This window comes from Rhea pennata, chromosome 2, assembly GCF_028389875.1.
Source record: "Rhea pennata isolate bPtePen1 chromosome 2, bPtePen1.pri, whole genome shotgun sequence".
In the NCBI taxonomy this organism is placed as follows: Eukaryota; Metazoa; Chordata; class Aves; order Rheiformes; family Rheidae; genus Rhea; species Rhea pennata.
The window spans coordinates 88,202,655-88,222,819 of NC_084664.1; the positions used below are offsets into that span (position 1 = coordinate 88,202,655).

Consider the following 20,165-nt stretch of genomic DNA (forward strand, 5'->3'; position numbering starts at 1 on the left):
TTATCACTGTATGTTGTCTTTTTGCACAGTGCTGAGCCTTCCTGACTGATACAGCTAGCTGTTGACTTGTATCCATGGTCGTAATGCAGACAATCCATCCAACTGAGATAACTGTTAACACTGGCACACAGATAAAAGTATGACTGTATCTGTCAAGGGAGAAACTCAGCATACTTTATTGATTATTTTGGCACAATAGTCCAATGACCTACAGTGTTACTGCATCTTGTCCTTACGTATTGCAGGGAAGGAAAGGCTTTTTGTGTGTATATGGGTCATCTTTGTAACAGAGGGAAGAGAGTTCTCCTGTAATGCTGAGTAGTTTGAGGATCTTTTGATTTAAACAGGTCAGCATTAAACAGTACAGTAGTGAGAACGCAAAACAGGTGGCAGATGAAGATAACCTTTTTTTTTAATTTGCTGAAATTGCTTTCTGCTCAAAGTTGAGACTTGCTCCATTTTGTTTGAGGTCCTTAGGTCCAGATTTTGAAGTCCTTATGAAGTTGTTTACAGTGTGAATTTTAGCTTTACTATTTGATCAGAGCAGCAGTTCTTTCTTTTGTCATTACATTGCCTGCCCCCCCCCAAAAAAAAAAAAAAAAAGGAGGCAGGAGGATGGGACTCTGGGTCATTTATCGTTTGTAAAAGCTCAAGAAAATAAAGCGGATTAGATGAATTTCATTTGCGGTAGAATGGGGAGGGAGGCTTTATGTTAGTCTGGTATTAACAAGAAGGGAAAAGGGGGATGGGGGGAAAAGCATTGGATTATGAGTCAGCATGTGATAAGTAAAATACTGTGAAGTTTGTGGGGTGGCTGGTGATTTCATCTATGCTTTTTAAATCTTCCTGTTAGCTAGAGGGATCCTACAAGGTGCAGTTTTCCACAGCCATTGTTAGCAATTATCCACCTCGCCATCGTGCTTCTATATTCATGTCTAATACAGTACAATAAGATAACCCTTTCTCACTACTTTCAGTCCTTAATCATCCTTAAATCTCCTTCCCAGTCTCTGAACGTTCATCCTTTTTAAGAGGTTGGTGGAGAGTGGGAAGATATTCAGATCTGTGTGTAATTAATACCATGTCTGCTAATCAGTTGACTGAATGCTTTTCTTGTAACAAACTGCGATATCTCACCTTAAAATTGTCAACGAAAATCTGTTTGCTTAAATTTTTCTTATTTTTGGATGTTTTTATTTCTCAAAGGTTATTTTACAACAGCAGCTTGCGTAAGCTGCTGTCTGGACATAACATGTTAGTAAGGCTACCAGATCGGCTTGAACGAACACAAGTGGAAGTCCTGGATGTTCAACACAATCAGCTCCTTGAGCTGCCATCTAACCTGCTTCTGAAAGCAGACAGGTAAATATAAGCTTATCTTGAGCTCAGCTTGTGTGTAAGGAACTTGGCTTTGTGTTTTATTTCCTCAGCTGAAAGGAATAACTAGGGGTAATTTGAGGTTCCCCGAATCTGAAAACTGCCAAGCCTTCAGTTGTATGAGCAGATGTCTGCCAAACTCGCCAAAACAGAAAATCTTTTTATTCTGATTTTGTTCCCTTATATGGTTGCTTTTTTCCCCACAAGCTCCTGCTGTACACCTACTTTGTGAAATCTAGCTATAAAGTGAAGCACATGCTATTTTTTGCTACATAAGCTGAGATGGGTTAGTGGCAGTTTCTTTACTTATTTTAGCCTTGTCTGATAGTGTGAAAGCTTCTTCCTATCAGTTGCAGGCCAGAACTTATTTATACCTTTCAAACAAAGCAAAATCTGTGTGTAAGGCTGGCAGAGTAACTCAGTTGCAGGAGTTTCCCCTGTCCCTGCTATGTGAAATTTTTATGCCTTTCAAATGTTTGTCACTAATTTACCTAGTGTTACCACTTGATCCAATTTCTGTCATCTTATTTTTATACTACTGTTTCTTGAGTCTTAAAGTCTTCATAATCTTTCTTCCTGGATATAAATGTGTTCTGTAAGGTGGCTCTGGTTTAATAGCATGTGATAAAATATCAGAGGCTAGTAGCACAGTCTGGAGATGGTCTTGTCTTGCTTAGTGCCGGTGTTCCTTGTACCTCTGAGCTTCGACAAATGGTTGTGGGATTCCTGGATGTTTGGGCCATGCATAATTTAATAGGCAGTGAGATTGTGTGCTGTGGGATTTTATTTCCTTTAACTGCAACAAAAGTAGTGCGTGGCTCTGGGCTTCATGAGATGTGGGGAGGTGCAAGAGGAGTGGTAACCTTGCTGTCATCTGTTACGAACCTCTGTTTAAATTCTGTAGAGTTCAGTGTTTTAGATTGTAGAATTGGTTTGGTGGTTGAGGTGGTTTAAAATTATAATGCAAAGAATGAATTTTACTATTGCAAGGTTTTAGTTTTGGTAACTAGCATGGCATTTTCAGTCTGTTTTATACAAACTTTAAAACGGTTTTTGTTCTCTCTTCTGCCCCCTTGAAACTTACTGCTGCTTATCATTTCATGTTTAACCCTGTATAGGGGTACCACTTTTGGAACAAATCAACTGATCAGCAAAGTTCTTTTGATGCTAATTTATTGTTATGTGAGGTTTTGTATAAAATACAGTAAAAACAAGGAATTTCAGCAATGCTCTTGTAGTGATTGTGATTAATATTTCTGTATAGAAGTGGTGAAGTTAATAGCCTATTCATTTGACAGATATTTCACATCAGCAGCTACAGCAGCTGTAATGGTCTTGCAAATGACTTTTCAAACTACGTTAAATTGTTTGAACTTCAAAACAGTAAAGCTTGTAAAAAGCTCTTTACAGGAGGTTGTGAGATTAAGTCAGTTAAAAACAGAACAAATAACATTATCTGCAGGTCCTGAGCTGAAAATCCTGGTTGTTAAATTGGAGAGGAAAGAAACCTTTCAAGCTTCAGAAAGCTATATGTATTTTAAAAGCAAAAAATGAACTACTGTATTCAATTGGATTTATAGGATATAGGTTTAGAATGTGGATTAGTGCAATTTGGTAGGGAGATACAAGCTGCATAAAATTTTTTTATACTCCAACTCACCTTTTTAAACTGAGCTCCAAATTTTAGATGCTTTCATTTTTTATGACACCAAAATAAGCAAGTACAGGCTAAAATCAAAACTGAGGATAGCTTTCCAGATGTTTACTAAACATGCTGAAAAGAGGTAGAATTAAAAATAAATAGAATAATGATATGATATAGCCACATCAGACTTTGGGATTCCTCTCCTCGCCCCCTCGCCTGCTGCATTAACGTTGTGCTGTTTTCAAGCAGTAAAGGGAATATGTTTTCCAGCTTTTCTGCAGGTATTAACACAGTCATGTGTTCAGGAGATGCGCTGATCTTCCCCAGTCTGGCACTTCACCATTAGTAGTGCAGCCTCCCTCACATGTGAGAACGACAGAAGCAGTTACTTTGTGTGGATTTGGTTGGTTGGTTTGTTTTTTTTTCTTTTTGTATACCCCTTTATTGGTTTAGATGGCTTGGCTGTAAAATGTCTGGCCCATGCTGGTGTGGCTGTCATTGCTGAACAAGTGACAAATGTGAAGGAAAAATACTGGTGCAGATAGTGTACAGCCCGAGAGCTTAAGTTTGGAATTTGCTGCAGGAAATATTTTTGCATTTTTTTTCAAATGTTTGCATCTGTCAGCAGCTAAGTATCAACAGAAAGGAGTCTGAGCCAGAGAAAGGTATTTAGGGTTTGGGGTTTTGTAGTTGTTTTTCAAAAAGAAAAGACAGAAGTGTTTTTCAAAAAGAAAAGACAGAAGTGAAATGCTGCTGTTTTGAAAGCATTCCCTGGGAAGCACAATTTGTACTGGCAGATGTGTCAAGAGAGCTGGCTTCCCCATGAGGTCTGCCATGATCTTTCCCAGTGTGTAATGTTGGACAAATCACTTCACCTTACAGAACCTTTATCTTTCTATAAACTCTTTGGAGCCTGAAAAGATTAGTTTATTTTTTTTTGGAAAGGTGCACATGTCTGTGCAGATGACAGATAATACTTTGTCTTGATACAAAGTCTCATGCTGTGAATTGTAAACACTTTCTGCTCAGTCCTGAATATTTGGTTAAGTGGATCTGAAGTGTCTTGAGCAAACTTTAGCGCAGGCACTGGTTGGCTTTGTCTATAACACCTAAGAAAGATGGGGCAATCAATGCATTGGTACCCCCAGTGGGGATATCACTTTCACCAAGAAAAAGGAAAAAATACTGGAAAACCTCTGTTCTCTTCACAGTAGAATCCATGGACATCACTTTTAAACCTTAATCCTTCAAACAGATTAAGGAATAGGTGGACAGGTTTAATTCTCTGCTGAAAAGTGTAATTTAGAAATATTGTGCGTTGATCTCATTTTTTTTCTGTTTTAAACTTTCAGTTGAGGAGAATTGAGGACTTGTCTAGAGAACATTCCTGTGACCAAGACAGAATTTGGTTCTGTTTATTCCACTGAAAAGTATGCACATTCTGATCATGTTAGCTAGAATTTCTCTTGTAGGGTGGGGATTTTCTTGACAAGATGAGCACCGCAGAGACAGCCAGATAATCCATTCATTTCTCACTACCAGATGCTGTGAAAATGCAGAATTCATGCAAGCACTATAGCTAATGGGCAAAAACTCCCAAGTGGCGTCCTTAATCTTTTTTTGTGCACCTGCATTCCTGCAGCCTTAGTTTCTATCCAAGACTTAATTTGTTACGATGGCAGGTCCCTCTCTGTCTATCCAGTTTCTAGTACAGACTTATACTGTGTTCCTTGACCAACTTGCAGCAAGCCAGTTTCACACTGGTAGTTCAACAAAATGTTCTTAATATAACATAGGCAAAAGTTTAGTAGTTACAGCCAAGTATAGAAAAGCTGTGGCTGTGCTCAGGTGGGGTCTAGAAGTGGAGACACAGGGATGAAGGTTGGGGGTCTGCCTCTTACCTAAGTTTCCTTTTCAGTCAATGTGAATGTCTTGAGTACAGTCAGACCCTTAAAGCAGCCTTTGAGCTGTTTAAAGCAGTTGTAGGGGAAAGGTCTGTAACTGTGATACTGGTGGATTAAATGTTTATTAAATGGCTTTCTGTCGGTTTGTAGTGGCTGGCAGTGGCCAGCTATGGTGGCTGAGGCAGTCCTGGCTATTCAAAACTTATCCTCCAGGCCCTTTTTTGCATGTTTTATGTTTCTAGCTTTGTTCAGTTATTCTTACCTGGTTTGATTTTTGGTGGTGGTGGTAGTGTTTTTTGTGGAGTTGGAAGGTGACCCAATTGAACTTACTCTTGTTTGATACTTGCCATTTGCATCCACTGTGGCTGTTTTGTTTTGGGGGTAAGTTTTCGATCATATTATGGATGTAATAGGAGAGAGGAAATAAATTCAAATGAATGCAGAGAGCCATGGTGAATGCTTAATGCGCACAGTTCAGTTGCAGAAATATTTAACTTCATTTGTATACTTGCTTGTTGCATTGCTAGTAGGTTAGGGTTTGCAAGCAGTTCTATTAGAAACTGGGGAAATCCCAGTTAATGAAACAGCTGAAGATGGGTTAGAAAGTAAGAGCTGAGGAGGCTGCCCCTCAACCAGAAGGAGATTTACTTGACTGTTTCCATCTTCATCTAAAGGAGCAGAAATACCAGCTTCACATGGGCTGGCAAAACTGGCTTGATTTTCTCCTCAGACGTGCTTATCTAATAAGTATTTTCCTCTCACTCGCTACTACAATTACAAATTATTTTAGGATTAGATAATCAGAATTTGAGGATCTTTCTCTGCAGAAGGGACTATAGAGGAAATTTTGTATTTTCATGGCTCTGTGCTGATGGAGATCTTAGGGCATAGGCTAAACTAGAAATCTTCGTTTCTTGATGCATTTTATTTTTGCAGCTGAATTAGCTTTTCCACGTCTATCCATACTTTCAGGCTAAGCATGGTGGTTTTGACTTTCTACTGCTTCTTCACTGGTTAATCTTGTCTCTTTGTTACTCTAAGTGTTACATGTTCCTGGGTGTTTTAGAGTACTCCTTTGCATTTTTCCAGTGGTGGCTTTCTCTTTCCACCATTTTCTGAGGTAGCTTCGTAAACTTGGCTTGCTGGTGAGTTATGGCAAAGCTATATAAGTGAAATCTAGGGATTGTCCATATTTAGCCTTTGTATATACTGCAGGCAGACATCAGTGTTAAAGAGATTTTTTTTGAACCTTTTTACTACTCTCTGTAGATGATTTACTTCCTCTGCTTTTGGAAGTTAAAATTTATATCAGAGTCCTGATTTAAATAGAGAGTACATGGGAATGCTATATGCATATTAGATTTATTTGGTTAAAGTAGATCCATTTTCTTGATTCTAGTGTATTACTTGGGATGGTCACTCCCCTTCCCACCTTCCAGCCTTGGAGAATTTAAATCTATAAACAGATTGTACTTTAATATCCCCTAAAACTGAAGGTGTCTTATTCCAGCCGGAGTTCAATGTTTATATTATTACCCCAGAGGAGAGGTTACACCTTGTCAAAGCTGAAGAATGCTGGCATCTCCCTGCCAGTGCCTTAGAGTTTCTTAATCTCCAACACTCTCTCATACTTGTTAATTCATGCTTTCCTCACTGTGTTATACTTGGGTATGTGAGAGGGCTGTTGAATTCAGGTTTCTGTAATGATGCTGTACTTTCTGAGCTTGTGGTATAGCATGTGGGTGGAATTGGAAAAGGAAACAATTAATTTTGGACTGAGCTTTAATACTTGACGTTCTGTTTCCATCTGATAAGCAATATGAGTGGGATATCTTCAAGGAACATTAATCAAATTTTCAGTCCAAGCACTCAAGAGACAGGAGCAGTTGTGCCCAATTTCCACCCCTCTGGAGGGCATTTCTAAGATCTGCCTTCTAAGGGAGCATCTGGTGCATTGCAAGAGGATGAAGAAGCACAGCAGAAAAAAACCTGGACAAGGACTTCTGTGTTAAATCAGCTTGAGGAAAACCTGATTGTCAAGTACAGATTTTCTCAGATATAAGGTTCTAGCAAAGAATTAACAAAGCTATGCAGCAGCAAACTGCTAGTTCGTTCTGTTCTCTGTCCAAAGAAGATTCTCTCCTTTTAATCCAGAGACTTTATTGAAAGAATTATTGACTGAGAGCTACTGTTTTAATGTAGCAGCTGGTCAAAAAGAACATGTAAATAAGCAGCCTATTTTTTTATAGAAGTTTTAGTTTAGTTTGGATTGTCAGCTACAGATGGAGATTATCTTGAACCTGCACGTGAGTGTTACATGGCTGTTACTGTGCACAGACAGGTATTTAATTCCTACTTTAAACTATTGACAAGATTTTACTAGCCACCTTAGTGGTGATAACATCCACTGAACTGTGGAACAGGATGCTGGAGGTTTATTTCCAGCATTGCCATACCACTTGCTCTGAAAGATCTGGCAAAAAGGAGGGCAGTGGGAGGGTGCTGAGGGGATGACTCTTTTCTCTTTCCTTTACAGACGACGTATGTATCAAACGTTTTTTTTTTTTTCTTTTTTTGGGGGGTAGGAGTAGGCAGAATTTCAACCTCTTTTAATACCAGTGAAAGAGCGGTTTGAGATTTCTTGTAGTCTCCCATCCGATGCTGAAATTTATGAAAAACAGCTTTTGTTGGATGCGTTTTTCTTTTGAATTTAAAATGGTATCAGTTTACTACATTATATCAGTTGCAGCTTTATCACAGCAACATACTCTTTCTTACTGAAGCTTGCAGCTGTTTTGGGGGCTAGCTGTAGTTAAGCAAACTTAGTTTGTGCTATGCATGAAGAACTTTGCAGCTGCTGGATGCCTCTGTAGCTTCTATACTCCATTTAATTATTAAAAGAAGGTGCCCATGAAACACTGCAGGTTTTTCTGCTGCAGCCTGTAGGACCATATGTAAAATATGGATTCTTCTTCAAGGTAGAGCATATCCTTTCTTGAGAAATGTTTTACTGCCACCTCCTCATCCCTGACGTATCTCTGTGAAAGTTCATTCTTCCCAGAAAGCTGCACAAGGAGATGTGCCTCATGTCTTCCTTTGAAATCTCCCCAGAACTGTCTCGGAGCAGCTGGTGTTTTATTTCCAGGTTGAGAACTCCCTGTGAGAGGGTCTTTCAAGAGGCTGGGGATTGTAGAGGAACCTAGATCAAATACTTCTATTGACTGAGCTGTGGTAATGTTGGATTACAAGAAGGTAACTTTTTAAGTGAGAACTGCTTAAACCCTTCCAGATTATGCTGAAGATCGTCATTTTGTACTGACTAGCACAAAAGATATTGTGGCTTTAGTATTAATCAAAGTACCTTTCTTGTAGGGAGAGAGACTATCGTGCATACTAGAATGATCTTGCCAAAGCAATAGTTGCCTGTACTTTAGCAATAGGTGTACTTACTGGTGTTTCATTAAATAGGGGAACTGTTGATGTGATATGCTTCCATTTAGTAATCCAACTTTGAGCTCAATGTGTTTTTGATTTTTACCCAAAGGGTGAAATTGAACAGCATCTTTTTAGAATAAACAAATAATTTTAAAACCCTTGCAATTGCTTGTTCCCTTTTTTTCCCATACTAATCCGCCCTCTCCTCCCCTCCTCCTTTGGAGTTTTACCACTCTTGTGAATAATGAATGAGCCTGAGGATTAAGCTGTGTTTCTCTGTAGTAGCTTCCTCTGCCTGTATAAACCAGCTAACCTAGTTTCAGTTCTGTGCAATGCTGGGATTTTTTTTTTGCTTTTAATGGGAATACTTTAAATCCTTCAGCGTGCCATGTGACTTCTTTGTAGCATGCCTGACCCTTATTTGCAGCTAAGCAAGTTTCAACAAGCTGCAACTCTTGCAAATCCATTTCATTCATTAGATCTTAAAGGTCAGTGTGAGTTCTTGTGTAGGTGAAAGGGGGAAAGAGCTGTCAATATTTTATACCTTTCTCTTAAGATCAGTCAACGGCAAGAGAACGCATACCTCTTGTGTCCTGTTCACTGGCTTTGTAGGCTTCAGCCAGCTCATTTCTGAGTCTTGTTTCTTGGAAATCGCTTTGACTGTTGCAGCTGTCATTTCCCATTAGTTGATAGGAGCAGTGCAGCCTGATTTGAGCCCAGCTGTGTGGTCACTGCAGACTGGCATGCACAGATTTACTTCTGCATGACAAGTTCTCTTAGGCAGCTTTTTCCAAAAAGGGGATGAAGGAAGAGATTTCATTTCTCTTAAAAAGGCATGATCGTGCCACAATTATGATATTGAAGATAAATGACCTTATTTTTCCATTTCTGTGGAACTGTCTGTGTAAAGCCTAGCCTTCAAGATGCCTAGTGTGTATATTCATCCAGTGCTTTGTGATCACCAGACTCCACAATGAGAATGTGAATCCTCTGTATGTAGAACTCTGCTTGCAAAAGTGGGCAGTGCCAATACCTCAACATACCTTGTTCCCACCCTGGAAAAAATTCCTTGAGAGAGAAGGAATAACTTAATTTCTGTGCTGCTTCAGTCCTTGCTGCTTGTAATCGGTCTGCAGAAAATATTAACAAAGATACCTGTGACTTGGGGAATAGGAAAGGACACTGAGGAACTGCATAGAAATCTGGCTTTCTTTCTGTGTAGATCAGCAAGCAAATATATAAATATTTCTGTTTTGATTAAAGATTAGCTCTATCTCAGTTTAAAACCTAAAGGCAAATTACTACTTGAGTTTCAGCTTTTTGTGATTGGTGCATCTCTAATAATCCGAATATTCAAAAAGTACCTTCTCATACTTCTAGATCTGCAGGTTAAAAATGCTACCTGTGACCTAGCTAGTATTTAAAATGATTTTTTTTTTCTGTCTTGGGGAGGGGGGGGGATTCGTAGGGGTGTGTGTGTCTTTTGTTTTTTGTTTTTTTTTCCCCTGACTTTTTTTTAGTCATTGGAAGGGCATCTATAGTGATGGATTCAGATTTTATCTCTATGTGGAATGCTTTTGGAAATTGTTGCTCTGACCTGCAAGATACATGTATAGCAATGTTAGAAGTACTGAGTTTTTGATTAGTGATTAGAGGAATCTCCATTTGCTGAGATTTGTTCATTTAAAACATGATTAGAAGTTTTGTTTATATACTACTGGACTTCTGGCTTTTCTGTCCATTGCTGTGAACTTGCTGCTTCTGAGAACTGTTTTGTAAACATCTTAATTCATATGTGGGTATTTCATTTATATTTTAGACAAAGGCTGCAGGATTTTAACTCTCTTATGCTACTTTTCTTTGCAGCCTGAGGTTTCTTAATGCCTCAGCCAACAAACTGGAAATGCTTCCTCCAGCCACTCTTTCTGAGGAAACTCATAGCATCTTACAGGAGTTGTATTTGACGAATAACAATCTCACAGATAAATGTGTACCATTGTTAACAGGCCATCCACACCTAAAAATCTTGCATATGGCCTACAATCGCCTACAGAGCTTCCCTGCGAGGTAAGTAACTGTTTTTCCTGCTGCCGGCCCACTGATGGGTAACATAAAAAGATTTTTGCAGTAAGATTAATTTAAAACTGCACAGAAACTTGGTGGCACACGTTGTTTCGAAGATAGTGATATGCCATGGTGGATTCATCTGTTATGTCCTTTTGCATATTGCTACATGTTCTTGCATTACACAGACAAGTGAGTTTTATGTGTTGGTTGGTGCACTTCTGTTGTACTTGAAATTCTTTTTAGCCAGACTAATTTAGCATGACCAGATTGCTTTTGGAGTCGAGCATGAAGTTTTCTGTTTTCTCTGACTTAGTCACTTTGCTCATACCTGTTGGACTTCTCTTTATGGGACCTTTGTGAGCAGAACAGTCTCTAAGTGTCCTTTGGAAGTGGACAAAACTATGCTGGGGGAAAGATCCTCTCACTCCAAAAGGAGTTTCTCCCTCAACAGCAATTTCAGATGAACTATTCTACTTCAAGGTTACTCTGTTTTAATCTGCAGTCTTTCAAGTGTAAGGTATACTGTTAAGTTGGAGTACAACCTTGGAAAAGAGATGCCCGTAAATAGAGTCATATCTGTCCTAGTGTGCTGTTTAGGCAGCTGGGCTTCATTGGCAAGGGGGAGGGAGAGAGATAGTTAAGTAAAGAGTGGAGTAGGGGTTGAGCTAGAAGACAGAAGAGAGAAAGTGAGGGGAAGTGAGAAATTAGTGTTGAAAAAAGAATGAAGAGAGAAGAGCAAAAGAGTTGTGGGGCAGGGGGAATGTAAGGAAAATAAATCACTTGAAAAGTAACATTAAAACAACATTGACGGAAGAAACACAAGTTTTGTTCCACAACTGCATTTGTGTCTGATGTGAGGTGAAGTGGTGGACACTAGGGTGAAAAAAGGTGAAAGTGTACATTTTTTTTAAAATAATGAAAACCACTACTTTTATCATCGTTTTAAAATAAAATTTGCATGTATATTAAAAGAAAAATTCTCAACTTTTTATTTCCATAGCAAAATGGCCAAACTGGAGGAGTTAGAGGAGATTGATATTAGTGGGAACAAACTGAAAGCCATTCCAACAACCATCATGAACTGTAGACGTATGCATACTGTGATTGCGCACTCCAACTGCATTGAAGTCTTCCCAGAAGTCATGCAACTTTCTGAAATAAAGGTAAGGAAGGAATGTGCTTTGGAAGAAGTAAGTTTAATGCACACTTTATCAATTGTATTTTCCCTTCAGCTCTCTTGTTGCTACAGAGTAGCAACTTTCTTGCTTTCTTGTCTGAAATGACAGGAGAGAATGAAATGCTCTCTTGTGCTGCCTCAGAGTGGAAGCAAAGAGCCTCAGAGTCTGATTATGTGCTCACCTTTGCCAGATCACATCTTCTCTGCCAAATAAGTGCTAATAGTTTTCCTGTGACCAAGTCTGTTATGATGCAACTTAAACATCTGGCAAGAGCTCTGCATAATTAACTCTTACTGCCTTGGCAGTTGGTTGATTGCATAGAAATGGACTTTGCTTAGAGTTCGTGCTTATAGTTTTAAAAACTGCTGAAGCTGCAAAACAGAATAGACCATAGGGACAGAAATAAATTCCAGGAGTGGAGAATTTGGCTATATAGGAAAGCTACTTTAATTTTCCTAATTGCAGTCATGTTTTGTACAACTGCAAGAATGTTTAATTGATCTCTTGCATGTTTTTCTGGAAGTAATTCTGAACTTTATGCAGCTTCTTGTGGAAGGCATTCTTTGCTTGACTATGCTGAAGAATACTACTGCTTCTTGTGAATTAGACTTCTTCACTCTAGGCTATAATGCAGAACATTTCAGGTCTCATGCTATTTCAGCAGATCGGAAAGTAGGAGCTGTTAATTCATAGCACACATGTCTTGTGATAACACAGGAAAGGCTAGCTGTAGTTCTTTGAGTTTAAGAACTTGTTTTTGGAATCGTAACAGTTGAAGTGTCCTTCACATACTCTGTAAAGTCAAAAGGCTGAGTTCCCAGACTGGTATGTGTGCTTCGGTGTCTGGGGTCATGCTAAACAGCAGGAGCAATAATTCCGTTGGACAGTGAGTACATGTAAAGATGAGCTTTGTGGTTTTAGCCAGGAAATCTCAAACAAACTTGTGGATTTTTGAATACTCCTCCCTCTTTGGAACAATGGCCAGAGGAAACCAAGGGCCATTTAGGATCAATTAGAAATAAAGCTTTTTTTCGTAGAGGAAGAATTGGGATTGGGGAGTGAGGCTCTGCGCAGTAAACATCTCTCTAAAAGTAGGAGGGTGTTTTTTTAGCCAAAAAAGGAGGATAATGTAAACATGCTGATAGGGAGTCAACAACTTTTTCCTTTTGTTGCTTTTTGAGAAAGCTGAATGTTCCATAGAAGCATCAGTATTTAAAGTGCCACTCTTTACCACAATACTTAGCAGAAAAATGCTTTTGAAAGATGTGGCACTTTCTCTTCTTGATGGTTCCTTACAGTTATTTAGTTTTCTTTACCAGAAGAGGCATGAAAGTCATTCATCGTTTTGGGGCTGCAGGGACAGTGTGCATGACTCCATCTAAAAGGACAGAGTTGTTCAGCAAAGGTGGAGTCCTAAAGAAAAATGCCTGATCAGTGTGCAAGTCTAGTTGCAAGACTGGTAAAAACAAGTCAAAATAGTTGATACGGTGTCGTGTTTCTAGGGGCTGTAGCCTTGGTGGGCTTAGAGATTCTTTTGACCTGGTGATTTCTCTAGGTCAGGGTTAGTTTTTAGCAGTTTGGAGTCTGAGCTTGTATTGAATGGCTGTATCCATTGCTTAGCTTAAGTGGAGCTCAGCCTTAGCATTCGAGAGCCTTCAAAAAGTGCCAAAGTAAGTTTAGAATTTGGTGTTTGTGAATGGATTTGGTAATTCCATGAATTTAGTCTGTAACCAAGCATGTCACATTTGTGATTGTGTTATACTTGGTGGTTAATTTTAACTGAATAACCTTCAGATACTCCTAAATTTCATGCAAAACTCTGTTGCCTGAGGTAATGGCAATCTGCTTTCACATTTAATTAGCCTGAGAGGCTGAGGTGTTAGATTTTTGGAGCCATGGTACTGGAACAGTTAGTTGCAGCGGTTACTTTGCTCTCTGAAATCATTTCAGAAGGAAAACTAATATAAGTGATGATTTTTGCATTCAAAGTAACTCTGGAATTTCTGAAGGAAGTCATTATAGTGATACTGTTGTCTCTAAGCAGATTTTGCACACTACAGTCAAGGCTATGGAAGTTATGCATAGTCCCTTGCAAGATTTAAATTACCATAAAAGACTTACTTCACAGGAAGAAAATGAATGCATTCTGGAGAGAAGGCAAGTTTGGAAAAGCTTTGTGTGGGTGGGTGTATGTGGGTGGGTGTGTGTAACTAATTTAGCAGGTTTTTCATCCTACTGCTTAAGTGTCTAGCCTTTTCATCTCCATAACCTGTGAGGTAGCAGTGGAGCTGAAATTCTTGCCTGCATTAATGAGTCAGGTGGATGCCTCTAAGAAACCACGTAATACACATTTTTTAATTCACGTACTTAAAAGACTGCCTTTTTCTGTGCACTCTCATCTGCTAAAAGTGCATTAAGGATATGAAGTCAAGCAATCAGATGTTCAGAGATGTCTGAGTTAGGGTTGTCTGTGCACACTGGATTGCCTTCTGTCAATGGTCAGGTAGCAGGAGACGAGCATACCTGGGCAGTTGTCCTAGCAGATTTTTCTTTGCAGCATTTCTGTCTGACTCCAATTTCCTTGTCTTACAAAGTAGAAAAGGACTTTTAGGTAACTATCCAGCACTTTGGTGTTCTTTCTTAATTGAATGATTGGATATTCCTGTAAGCTTGAGCAGAGCTCAGCAACCTAGTGTGGGTTATTCTTGTTTTTGTTTTGTTTTTGTTTTCACAGCCTGGGACCTGCGTTTACTTTTCTCTAGTTTTTGTTAATAGGTATGAGTAGTTAAGTTGCTTCTACTTCGTGGTTATCTGCTGAGCTTCTGCAGAGAAAAATTGTATGGAGGTTTCTTGTCACAATTTCTGGTCAAGTTTACCTTTTGCAGGAGCATTACGTTGAGATCTGAAGTGAAAGAAGATCTGATAGCAGTGGCATCTTCAAGATGAAACTATTAATCTGTGATACTTTATCTCCTAATTATGCAGATCAGTGCCCACCTTCAGCCACAGCTGGAGATAACTCAAGTGCCTGTCAGCCATGGACAGTTACATAGCTGTATGCATAGTGTAAGCAAATGCTGAGTATTAAAATCTTTGTCCCAACTTGGCCCACCCCAGAGCAGAATCCTGTATGCAGCGGCAGTAATTATTCTTCTGATGCTGCATGGACTGGGCTAAAACAGCTTACATTAAAATGACACACGAGGAAAATTAGGATCAGTTAGGAAATACACTTTCCTGTTTGCCTGGGGAATAGAATAAGAACTAAATTTAACATGGCTGTGCAGAAACTCCCTGTTAACCTCTTCCTCAAACAGTACGGTAAAATTTCAGAAATCGTAACCTGATGAATAACATATATTCACTAATACCGAGGGACCAAGGGATCCGCTATAGAGCGTTGCTACTTTTTACATAAGGGCATGTAATGAGAACGATGGGATTACCCATTTGGTACTCCTTATTTCAGTGTTCCCTTCTATCAAATTTAAAGCGACATTGAGGTGTTGAACACAGCAAGGCCTGCTGGCAGCTCTTTAATCTGAGAAGTAATTACTGGATCAGTGGAAGCAGCAGGGAGTTGTGCTGAAGAAAAAAAAAGCTCATTGGAATAACTGTTCTGTTAAGCTTTCTACGGTTTTGTTTGCACAACGGATTTAAATTTTGATTTCTTTATCAGGCTTAGATAAGGTCTGCAGTTTGCTCTTTGTAGATAATGAGGCCTCCATATCAGGCAACCTTGGGTTTCAGGGTCAAAAAATTAATTGCATACATCAAATATATTTAATAAAGTGTTAGGATTTTTCTGGGGTTTTTTGTTTGTTTTTAGTTTTATTAGGCTGTCTTATATATTCTTCCAGTTCTTGACTGACATTTACAATAAACTCTCAATTTCTTTAAATATATTTCTGTAAGTATATTTCTTCAATTTCACTAAGGTTTTCAGTCTTTCACTTTTTGCAGGTTGGAAATAGATTGTCCTTATCTTCCTGAAGGATATGGGGATAGTTTTCTTGTCCTCTTTCTAAATACCAACTTGCTCCATCCTCTAAAAATTATTTTTGTCTGGTTTTGGTACACACTACACCGGTGGTGCTGCAACAGGGTTTGAATAGTTGATTTTGTTCTAAAATGCCGTATTTCTTCCTGTGTATTGATCTTCCTTTGGATAAGCAGCTTTAACTATATTAGGATTTTATCATTCTAGTGCGCTGTTGTAGCCAACTTGTTCTTAACTGGTGGGTAGCAAGCAAGTTTCTCTTCATGTTTGTATTGTGTTTTTTTTCCCAAAATATTTCAGTTTTAGGTTTTTTTTGGGGGGGGGTTGTTTGTTTGTTTGTTTGTTTTTGTTTACTCATTTCACTGGCTTTGTATTTAAATACGAATCCTTCCAAGATTATTTGAATTAAAACCATGTTTGAAACTGCTTAGATAGATCTTTCATGTTTCTCACCTCCATGTTTAACGTAACGCTGCTTATTTTAATATCCCTCAGTGGATTGAATTCCTGAGTGTGTGCTCTTCCCCACGCTGGTTTAAACTGACTTCAGAAGAGAGGCTACTATGCCAGTGTCTTAGAAGCCTCCACTGTCTCTTGTTTCTGCTTTCTTAAGCTATTAAAAGACTGGCAACTGTTTTATTAGCAGCATTAGAAACATTTAAAATGGTGGTCTGTTGATGAAAATACACTCTTCATCTTTGTCTTTATAAAGAGCAGAGAAGCCTTATGAGTTTTGTAACAGGATTATACCTGACCAGAAATGGAACAAACGTTCACAGGTGTCCCAGACGTCTTGGAAAATGGCTAAATGCCATATGAAAGTTCTTTTGTAAGAACCACTTACGTAAATGAATGGTCTTAGGTCTTTGGTGCAGCCTTTGTCTTTTGTGAAACATGTATTACTACATTTAATCAAAATTTGTAGAATCTTAATGACAGTTGAATTCTCTTGCTTATTTGGCTGCTTTCCTTTTGCAGTGTGTGGATCTAAGCTGCAATGAACTGAGTGAGATCACGTTGCCTGAAAACCTGCCTCCAAAACTGCAAGAATTGGACCTGACTGGAAATCCCAGACTAGCCTTGGATCACAAAACCCTAGAGCTGCTGAAGTAAGTAACATAAGATTGGAGAGGGGCAGAATAACTCCTGCCATTAGTATGTGATAAAACTGATCACATAGTAACCAATTTTATAGATAATTCAGAAATTAATATTTTATAAAAGGGGACCCCTTTACCCACTTCAGTGCAATTGCTTTCAACTGTAACTCTTAAAGTTTCAACTATAATCTCTGTTGGGCCAATTTGACCTCCCTTTTACTTCTAACACTAGATTTAACCAAAATATTTACTTTATTCCACCACTGAGATACCAGTAGTTTATTACTATATTTTTTTTAACTCGAGTTTATCTGTTTGTATGATTACTTGGGTCAATCTTTGATACTGTGCTTCTCGTTACCTCTTGACGTACTGCTTCTTGTTACCCTTCTTGTGCTTCTCTGCTTTTGTCTATAAATAACTTTTTCCATAACTTATTTCTATTCCTGGTTACCTTGCTTTGAGACCCTCTATTTCTTTCCCATCTACCTGTTTGTTTCCTGACTTGTGACTAAGGTGTCATCCATAAGTGAAATTTAGAAAGTGCCTCACGCCTACTGGATGCTCTCAAGACCAGTTGAATTACTTCCCCTGTAAGGACTGACTTTGGAGGTTTTTGTATGGATTTGTTCTATAATGTGTTGTGAAACTGTTATACTAAAATGGATAATCTGTGGATAGTGGTGCAGCCTTGGGCCTCTCTTATCTTCTGAAGAGAACTGAACCACCTCCAGGTTCTCTTTGAGGTTTGTTTAATCCTTAAATATTGAATGATTTGGGGAACTGTTGTTTTATTTCAAAAGGCTGAGCACTTGCTTCCTGTGGTTTGTTTATAAATGGTTAAGATCAGACACTGAAGTATTAAATCCAATTTCTTGTACAGGTGAGGTAAACTCACTGTATGAATCTCCTTTTAGTTTGAATCATAGCATTTTATCAAATTGAAATGCAAGCTCAAGTAATGAGTTTTCACAGATGAAAATAAGAGTCCCTGTTCCACAACAGATGGCAAAAACAAGCAAGAGGGTGTTCGTTTATGTTAAGAGTCATTCACTGTATACAGGAAATCTTCCTGAAGGAGCAGTGTGTTACGTTGCTCTGGTTTATGGGGAGAAATAAATGTCAAAAGGCTAGCTGAATTGTACCTAAACTTAAAGCAAAAGATCAACTTTTCTTGTGTGCGACAGGCAGACAAGGTAGGCAAGCCAATCTCTTGCCATTTTAGTGTTCAGTCATCAGGTATTGTACAAATTTAAGCAGTAGAAGAATAGTATATCCTAGTTACACACTGTATATTTTCACTGTCATATGAATTTAATTCACAGATTTTTTTCTTCCTTTTTGCTCTAATTGTTACCAAAAAATTATACTTAAGACCTCAGACCTATTCTCTTCCTTGCAAATAATCATTAGCCCTGGTCAGTTATTTCAGGCCTCTTCGGGAGCTGCTTAATGGATGTGTGTGTTAATATACCACACTGACTTCCACAATATACTGCTATAATTAACTCGAAGGAGAAGATGCTAAGATGCTCCTTTTGCGTGTTTCTTTTTCTTTTTCTTTTTTCTTCTTTTTTTTGTGGCAGACACAAAAATACTTGTACACTTGGTACTTTTTATATCTTTTTTTCTGCATGTGAAAGGCAGCTCTCCATCTGTGCCCTGCCAGGATTTAAGCAGGTAGCAAGTTAATATCTGTTCTCACTTCTGGTGAGGAGGAGGAGAAAAGACCTGTCATTCTTGCTGCTTTTTTTTTCCTTTTTTTTTTTTTTTTTAATATGTATAGAGATCTTGGAGAAGGCTTGCATGCTCATGAGGATGATGCCAGATGATTTACAGAAAGTAAGGATTTTGGTAGCAGTTAAAATTAAAAAGAAGTGCTGCTACTCTGACTTTTAGTAGTATCATGTTCAATTGTAACAGTCATTTTGAATTAGGGAGGAAATAAGTACTGATGCTTGGAAATCTGAGCACATCCTTCCTGCATGGTATGTGTTGCTGCTGGATGTTGTTTCTTTATGGGCAATGTGGTCCAGTTGTGATTGTACCACCATGGAGGCTGAAGGTAAATACATTGAGGTTTTTTTTATTTTTTTTTTCATTGCTGCTGGGAAGCCTTGAGATAAATCTGGATTCTTGACCTGCTTAGGAACCAGGGGTTGGTCAACCCAGTTAAAAACAGTGCCCAAAAAACAACAAAAATGTTTCATCCATGTTCCTCTGTCCTGTCCAGTGCCTTACGTGAGAAGCCTTCATTCATTGTGGATGAAAGTATGTGTGCTCGTGTGTTGTACTTTGCAGAGGCAGACAGAATTACAGTCTCTGCTACTTTAGAACAGATCTGAGTTTTTGATTTGATTGGTGTCTGCTAATTCTTTTCTAATGCTCTTGGTAAGACCTTTGCTTTCCATTTGAGGGATGGACAATTGCAAAACCCTGGCCTTAAAACACCAATGGATCTAACATTATTTATGGAATTTGTTTGCTTCTAATGCTTCTAGCTGATACATGCCCTGACTACTGCTATATTAGTGTAAAAGCAATTGAACTGCATGTGACAGTCCAGGTTATCTGCAGAAGGTTTCTGAGGCTGTATAGGCTATGAGATGCTGAAAAGACTTTTTCTGTGTTTAGTTCAGGTGGGGGTTTGGATAGAGAAAAATGAATCTTCAGAGTGAACACTTAGACCTTTCTGCTTGTTTCTTTTTATGATTCGTTTGGTCCATGAAAGGCTTTGGTGCCTTTGAAGTCTGTACAGTGTGTGGGGAGCTCACTTTCCTTGCCTTTGGAAGAGAGCAATAGGGGGCACAGGGGAGGTCATCTCTCCCCAGCAAAGCAGTGGTATGAAGGGAAGGATATAAACAGATAGGGTTGGTCCCTCTTTAAGCCTTTACTTTACTATGTGAGATATCTGAGATTCAGGCTATATTGGTAGTAAATTGGAGCGTTAGACGATTAAGGGCCAAACTAGAGATTGGACTGTAAAATCACAGAAGGCAGAATGGCTGTGCTCTCTGCGTGGCCTGCAAGCCTGGTGTTGCAAGTTAGTAGGGGATTAGGATGGAGCTGGTTTCTAATTGGTGCGTGTTTTTTGTGGAAAGCTGGTCTACACGATCCTATTTCTAAAGGCATTTCTTTTCCCCGTAGGGGTTGATGTGGGTCATACAGATTTCATCCGAATACAAGGGGAAAAAAAACAAGAGATTTGTTGTTAAAGTGGGTGGGAGAGAAATACGAATTAGAAAATGACTCCCGTGTTCCAGCTTTCAAGCTAGTGACAAATGTGCCTTGTATTCCTACTGGACCAAGTTCGAAAAAAAAAATATATATGTATATATATAGCTAGAGGGTGGGAGTGGGGAAAAAGAAAAGCCACATAAGCAAAACAGTGCAGCTGACCCTTACAGAGGCTCAATTTTTGCTGTTTTTCTGTTCTTTGTATACAGATGCATAAAAGTA

The 20,165-nt window shown here is 38.8% G+C and overlaps 1 protein-coding gene across 1 annotated transcript in view; it reads left to right on the forward strand.

Annotated features, from left to right (window-relative positions):
• The window catches only part of PHLPP1 (PH domain and leucine rich repeat protein phosphatase 1), a 152,210-nt gene that overhangs the window by 124,160 nt on the left and 7,885 nt on the right, over positions 1-20,165 (forward strand). The window contains exons 11-14 of the mRNA XM_062568509.1: positions 1,207-1,362; positions 10,228-10,428; positions 11,429-11,591; positions 16,585-16,715. Of these exons, the coding sequence (XP_062424493.1) occupies positions 1,207-1,362; positions 10,228-10,428; positions 11,429-11,591; positions 16,585-16,715 (651 nt within the window). The remainder of the gene's footprint in view (positions 1-1,206; positions 1,363-10,227; positions 10,429-11,428; positions 11,592-16,584; positions 16,716-20,165) is intronic.